The sequence below is a fragment of the Rhinatrema bivittatum genome, chromosome 8 (assembly GCF_901001135.1).
Source record: "Rhinatrema bivittatum chromosome 8, aRhiBiv1.1, whole genome shotgun sequence".
NCBI lineage: Eukaryota > Metazoa > Chordata > Amphibia > Gymnophiona > Rhinatrematidae > Rhinatrema > Rhinatrema bivittatum.
The window spans coordinates 170,999,478-171,006,990 of record NC_042622.1 but is presented as its reverse complement, the minus strand read 5'-3'; the positions used below and the strand labels follow the sequence as shown (position 1 = coordinate 171,006,990).

At 45.7% G+C, this 7,513-nt stretch overlaps 1 protein-coding gene across 4 annotated transcripts in view; it reads right to left on the bottom strand.

Moving 5' to 3' along the window:
- Positions 1-214: 214 nt before the first annotated feature.
- SPATA22 (spermatogenesis associated 22) overlaps positions 215-7,513 on the bottom strand; it is a 59,767-nt gene continuing 52,468 nt past the window's right edge. For all 4 annotated transcript variants that reach the window (XM_029614132.1, XM_029614134.1, XM_029614133.1 and 1 more), the window contains one exon: positions 215-1,333. In XM_029614132.1, the coding sequence (XP_029469992.1) occupies positions 1,142-1,333 (192 nt within the window). In that variant the 3' untranslated portion in view covers positions 215-1,141. The remainder of the gene's footprint in view (positions 1,334-7,513) is intronic.

The following is a 7,513-nucleotide window of genomic DNA, read 5'->3' as shown; positions in this document are numbered from 1 at the left end:
CAATTACAAATAGGATTAAAAAAAAGCAGATGAGAAAATAATGATCCCTTGTCAATCTTGGTTTGCTTCAACATAACAAGAAGAAAAGCAACATTTAAAGTCATTTGCTACTTCAGTTAAACACCTGGGCAACATTTTTTTTACACATAAACATAACATTGTTTTATTTTAGTACACTTTGATAGCATATTAAAAGACAATAATAACTGTTTTAGTAACAAATGGAATATAGGCTCTTCTAAGAAACAAATTATAATGTACGTAAGTATATCATGGAATTAGTTGAGCCATTTGTTTTGCTCAAAACTACAAATTGCATACAGTATGTAATATTATAATAACCTTTTTAACCAATTAAGAAAATTATGGTTAACTGGCGGCAGAGTCCTGGCATGTGATGTGACATACAAAAGTGAATTAGACAGTCCATATAATTATAGATGTTTATGAGATGAGGATGTGTCAATGAAAATGTATTATTTCTGCAGTCTAATCAACTATAGATCTAACATACTAGAGATTTTAAACACTTTTCAAATACTCTTAAAGGCACAGATATTCCTAACATCAATCAGTTGCTGAATTAAAACCATTCTCCATAGACATAAGAATATTGTTTAATGGAAATAATATGCAATATTATATTGATATATATTTAAAACAACAAACTAAAAGCAGATTTCCTAGATATTTTTCTGTCAGAATGCTGCTTTAATTTCACTCTTTGTATCAACTATTGTATACATTTTAATGTTTTAATTAGAGATCACCTTTAGGACACTAGATTTATTTTTGATTGGTGAATCTAATGACAAAACAGGAAGGATAATGAATACAGTAAAATATATTTCTCTTTTTGGTTCATAGTGGTTTAAGAAAGATGCACCTTGAAAAAATGCACAGCACACTAGCTACTTTTCAGCAATACAGCTGTAATCTCTCTGAACTAAAACAATTTTTGGGCTAAGAGGAACTAGAAGTAAAATAAAGTTTTCAAAATTTTATTTTTATAAGACGGTTAGTCTAATGGTGCTTTTAGTTGACACTGATAAAGAAACCATAAATATACTGAGATGCATAATACTAATTTCTTTAATAATACTTTAAGATACTGCAAGTGAAAAAGTCACATTGTTAGTATTTAAATTTCATTTATGCTTTTTACATACTTCTGCATCTCAGCGTCTGCGACTTTAACAAACTCTTTGAAAGTTCTTTGCTCTGCAACTGAAGCAGGTCTTACTGAGACACACTTGAACAGGTTTCTCTTTTTGTCATAGCTTCCCATGCACCTGTGAACTCGACCTCTAATTAACCTTGGAAGATCACGGTCCTATCATAAATTAAAAATACATTGGAAATCATTTCTCTTTCCTGAATCTTATGTTGAATAAAATTGTGCCCAAAGGATCCACATAATTTGCTCATCTATATCTTGGCTGTCTCTCTTTTGGTTCCAATGATAAGGAGGAATTTAGTCTTTCCTTTCCTTAAATCCTGCTACAACCAGCTCAGACATTTGGATTATTCTCCCCCATACTAGCAGACAGAGACAGAAAACACACCTTTTTCCTTGACATCATTACTAGTAGTTACCATAATGCAGCTTTAGCAAAAAGCCAATATTCTTATGTCAAAGCCATGGAAGAAAAACTGATTCAAACTCTTAAATAAAACATTACATAATTTGAAACACAAAGAATCATCTCAAACTTTTCTTGTATAACTGAAGAAAAAGGAAAAAAAACAGGAAAAGTAAACCTCTGGTTGCCGCTTAAGAATCTTTGTAAAGCAGAGTTGCTTACCTTTAACAGGGGTTCCCCGAGGACAGCAGAATGTTAGACCTCATAAATGGGTGACATCATCGGATGAAGCCCAGTCCAGAACTTTGATCTCAAACATTCTAGAACTTTCAAACATGCCCTACTTAACATGTGCAGCTGTAGTTATCACCCTGCCCCTTAGGCAGAGTCTCTCAGTCCATGATACAGCTCATACATGAAGAAACCAACTACCAGGGGAGGTAGGTGGGTTTCAGACTGTACTCGGAGAAAACCTGTTAAAGGTAAGCAACTCTGTGTTCTCCGAGGACAAGCAGAATGGTAATCCTCACACATGGGTGATTCCCAAACTATGGGCTGTCCGAGCAGGACAAAGCGGGAAACTGCACGGTGCCGAAAGCATCACCTCTCTCCCTTTTGCATGTGAGGCAGCTGACCTACAAAGGGGTTTAGATGGGAAAAGACTTGGGTTCTACAAAGAGAAAACTATAGAAAAGACTGAGACACAAAACCCCAATGCATGGCAGAGGCGCCCAAGGCAGGAGAATGAAGCGAACGTCAGCAAGAAACATACTCTGCATTCTGGAAAACATTACAAGCAGGGTTTCGGATCAGTAAACCCTGACAATGACAGACCTCCTGGATACAGGAAAAAGTCTAGAGATGTACACAAGAGAACTCTTGGACAAAGACCGCATAGTTTCCTTTAGTGTTACAAGACAACCGAAAAATCATCTGGGGCCAGATAGCTTTTTCAGAAAGAAATTGCGGTCCACTGGCATCTGAAGAACAGAATTCTTCTGCAGAAGTGTGCCCCATGTTTGGCTGATAGGCACTATGGGCAGAAAACCCCAAGCAACGCTTGGAAGAATAAACAGCAATAATGGCAGGATCAGTGACAGACCCAATGTGCCAAAGTACCAGACATAGCTGACCATATAGGACAGTTTCAAGAATTTCAGGGGATGAAAGGCAATCCCTGAATGGGATCACTAGGCTCAAACCCCCAAGCAGGGAGATAAGATAGGCCTGAAGCTCATCCACACTGATCATCCTGTCTGCAGGATCGTTCAGGTGAGCAGGAAGGCACTTTGGACAACCCAGTGAAATGAGAAAAGCTAATGGCAGTACTGGTGTGCTGCGATAACACTTATGAGTGGATTGTAATTGGGCACAAGTCAGGTAAATGGAGATACAAACAAGGAGAATACAGAATAACAAATGTTTCAAAAACAAATACTGCTTTTAATTCAAGAAAGAAAAATGTGAATTTAATTGATTGTACAATAGTTGCCTAAATAGATGTTAATGTGTTAGTCTTCTCTTGGGGGATTGAACACATTAACATCTATTAAGCGACTATTGTATAATAGATGAATAGTATTGGGGCAGATTTTCAAAGGGTTAAGCTTGTAACTTACGCGCATAACCCCGAAAACCTGCTCCTGCGTGCGCCGAGCCTATTTTGCATAGGCTTGGCGGCGCGAGCAAGCCCCAGGACGCACGTATGTCCTGGGGCTTTGAAAAAGGGACGGGAAGGGGCGGGGGCGTGGGCGTGGTGCCGGTCCGGGGGCATACCGAGGCCTCTGGCACAGCGGCTGTGCCGGGGGATGGCGCACCGGCCAGCTGCCGGTGCGTGCAATATATGCCTGCCAGAGGCAAGCGTAAATAATTAAACAAGGTGGGGGGGAGGATTTAGGTAGGGCTGAGGGTGGGTTAGATAGGGGAAGGGAGGGGAAGGTGGGGGGAGTGGAAGAAAAGTTCCCTTCAAGGTCGCTCAGATTTCGGAGCGGCCTTGAAGGGAACGGGGAAAGCCATCGGGGCTCCCCTAGGGCTCGGCGCGCACAAGGTGCACCCCCCTTGCGCGCACCGACCCCGGATTTTATAACATGCTCGCAGCAGTGCGCACATGTTATAAAATCGGGTATACATTTGTGCGCGCGCGCAAATGTACCCTGCGTGCGCAATTTTCAGACATATGCGTGGGCGTAGATTTGTTCGCGCAACCCGGCGTGAACAAATCTACGCCCAATTTTATAACATGCGCGCGCAGCTGCGCGCATGTTATAAAATCCAGGGTCGGCGCGTGCAAGGGGGTGCATAATTGTGCAACTTGTGGGCGCCGAGCCGCATAGCCTTCCTCCATTCCCTCCGCCTCCCCCCACTTTCCCCTCCCTTCCCCTACCTAACCCGCCCCCCCCAGTCCTATCTAAAACCCCCCTCACCTTTATCGTCGAAGTTACTCCTGTCTCTTGGCAGGCGTAACTTACATGCGCCGGCGTGCCATCCCTCGGCAGGGCCGCAATGGAGGAGGCCTCGGCCCCGCCCCTGGACTGGCGCCCCGCCCCCGGAACGCCCCTTTTTAGAAGCCCCGGGACATACGCGCATCTCGGGGCTTGAGCGCGCCGCCGAGCCTATGCAAGATAGGCTTTGTGCGCGCAGGGGCAGGTTTTCGGGGGTTACGCGCGTAACCCTTTGAAAATCTACCCCATTATGTGTATGGTGTGAATGGTATGGATGTGTGTGTTTGATATTATATAGGTGGTATGTGGGGATATTTTAAATGAATATGCTGTTTACAGAAACAATGTATTAATAAACGGATTATTTGTAATGCAGTAAGTAGTGTTTCCTTATGTGTTTGTGATACCTGTTAGGATTTTCTGTGGACCCCTAGTGGAAGAATTCAACTGTCTTACCTTGGTGCTGAGATCAGGACAGGCTGCAAGCAATATCCCAAGTCTGGAACCAGACGGATGGTTATGACAGGCGGCAAGCAGAATCCAAATTCAGAACCAGACAGGAGGTCGAGGCAGGCAGCAAGCAGAATCCAAAGTCCAGAATCAGGCAGAAGATCAAGACAGGCAGAACCCAGAGTCCAGAACCAGGCAGAAGGTCAAGGCAGGTGGCAAGCAAAATCAAAAGTCTAGAACCAGGCAGAGGGTCAAGGCAGGTGGCAGGCAGAATCCAAATCCATAACCAGGCAGAGAGACAAGCCCAGACAAAGAGAGGACAAGAACAAGGCTCACATAACAAGGAGACCACAAGGCAGGAACAGCGACCGAGAAGAACAAGGAGGACCAGGAAGATAGCACACACTAGAGTAGAGTAGCAAGAATCACAAACTCACCAAGCCCGTTGCTGAGGTGAAGAGCAGGAGGAAGATTGGACCCTTAAGTATTCGCTGCCACTGAGTTCTTGCCCTGGGACTTCCAGCAGCAGCGCACAAGGCTGGGGTTGAGTTACATGCACGCACCTGCCACGCAGGCAGGAAGGAGCTGCTGCCGCTGCTGGCGATGATGTCCGGCATGCGAAGGCGTCAGAACCGAGCAAGTCTTGTACCTCGCTTGCTGTCTGTGGCGGCGTTCTGCGCAGTGGGATGATGTCAGAGCTGGGTAAGTTCTGTGGCGGTTCTTAACAGTTCCTCCCCCACAAGGTCCTCCTCCCTGCTTCCTAGGTATGGGTTTTAATGGAAAACGATGAAATTTGCAGATAAGTTGAGGGGCTTGAATATTACTGGTGGGCTTCCCAAGTGTTCACCGGGCCATACCCTTTCCAGGAAATAAGATATTGTAGTTCTTTCCTTCCTTTCCTGACATCCAGAATCTCGGCATCTCATACTGTATATCATCCTCGAAAATCGAAGGTGGAGGTTGCGACAACATTTTAGATGGTTAAGACAGAAAGGAAAATTAGTTCTTACCTGATAATTTTCTTTCCTGTAGTACCAAGGATCAGTCCAGACTGCTGGGTTATGCCTCCCGTCCAGCAGATGGAGTCAGAGAGAAAACTGAAAAGGCACCCCCTATACACCCTGGTGCGCCCCCTGCGATCCTTCAGTATAATCAATAACAAAGCAGAATGAAATAAGAAACCAATGGCTCAAAACTGGTGACTAGAACAAGATAAATATGAACTTTTGGAAAACGAGGAAACCAGGCGGAAAGCCATATAATATAACCATATGAAAATAGAACAAGTGCTTGCAAAAAGGAATCTAAAATACAAAATCTGAAAAAGAATACAGCTGCGGGACTCCTCACTGATATGGGCGGGCGTCTGGACTGATCCTTGGTACTACAGGAACGAAAATTATCAGGTAAGAACTAATTTTCCTTTCGCTGTACGTACCAGGATCAGTCCAGACTGCTGGGAAGTACCCAAGCTGCCCTAAATGGGGTGGGACATAGACAGTCCCGCGCGAAGCACACCGCTGCCAAAGGAGTCCACCGGAGCGTGCACGTCCAATCGGTAATGTCTAGCAAAAGTGTGCAATGATTTCCAAGTAGCTGCCCGACAAATCTCTTGAGGTGAGATAAAACCACTCTCCGCCCAAGACGCCGCTTGAGAGCGCAGAGAATGGGCTTTGAGACCCTCCGGAACGGCGCGACCCCGACAAATGTACGTAGAAGCAATAGTCTCCTTCAACCAGCGAGCTATCGTAGCCTTAGAAGCTTTAGCTCCCTTTTTCGGACCGTTCCACAAGACAAAAAGATGGTCAGACAGCCGAAAAGGGTTGGTAATTTCCAAATACCACAATAGCGCCCTTCGAACATCCAACCTTCGAAGTTCCGGTTGCCTAGACGTATCCCTGTCGTCCATTGCAAAAGCTGGTAGATCTACCGTTTGATTGACGTGAAAAGCTGAAACTACCTTCGGCAAGAAGGAAGGAACAGTACGGAGCGAAACCCCCGAAACAGAAATACGGAGAAAAGGCTCTCTGCAAGACAACGCCTGAAGCTCCGATATTCGCCTAGCCGAACAAATAGCGATGAGAAAGACCGTTTTGAGAGTGAGATCCTTGAGGGTAGCCCTTCGCAATGGTTCGAACGGAGAAGTACAAAGACCACGGAGAACCAAATTTAGGCTCCAAGAGGGACAGATAGCCCGTACCGGCGGTCGCAAATGTTTAACTCCCTTTAAAAACCGTGCTACGTCAGGGTGCATGGCGATGGAAACTCCCTCAAGCTTACCACGGTAACAGCCTAAGGCCGCCACCTGCACACGGAGGGAATTATAGGATAAACCCTTCTTTAGGCCCTCCTGCAAGAATGCTAGAATATGAGACACCGTAGCCTGTCGTGGCGGCACATTCAAGTCCCGGCACCAAGAGTCGAATACTTTCCATACTCTGACATAGGCAACTGAAGTAGAAGGTTTACGAGCCTGCAGAAGAGTAGTAATGACCGAATCCGAATAACCCTTCTTTCTCAATTGCCCCCTCTCAAAAGCCAAGCCGCTAGACAAAAGCGATCGGCCTGGTCGAAAAATACTGGACCCTGCCGTAACAGATGAGGCAGATGACCGAGACGCAAGGGGCCGTCCACTGCCAGGTTGACCAGGTCGGCGAACCATGGTTTCCTTGGCCACTCCGGAGCCACGAGAACGACCGGACCCGTGTGTGATTCGATCCGGTGCAATATTTTCCCCACTAACGGCCACGGGGGGAACACGTAGAGGAGAACGTGAACGGGCCAGGGAAGAACCAGAGCATCTACACCTTCCGACCCGTATTCTCGCCTGCGACTGAAGAAGCGAGCTGCTTTGGCATTCAAATGTGTCGCCATGAGGTCCAATCGGGGAGTTCCCCACCTTTGGATGATGAGTCTGAGTGCCTCGGGAGATAGCTCCCACTCTCCCGGATCTAGCTGTTGTCGGCTGAGGTAGTCTGCTTGAATGTTGTCGACTCCGGCGATGTGCAACGCTGCAAGACGAGACAGGTGCTTTTCCGC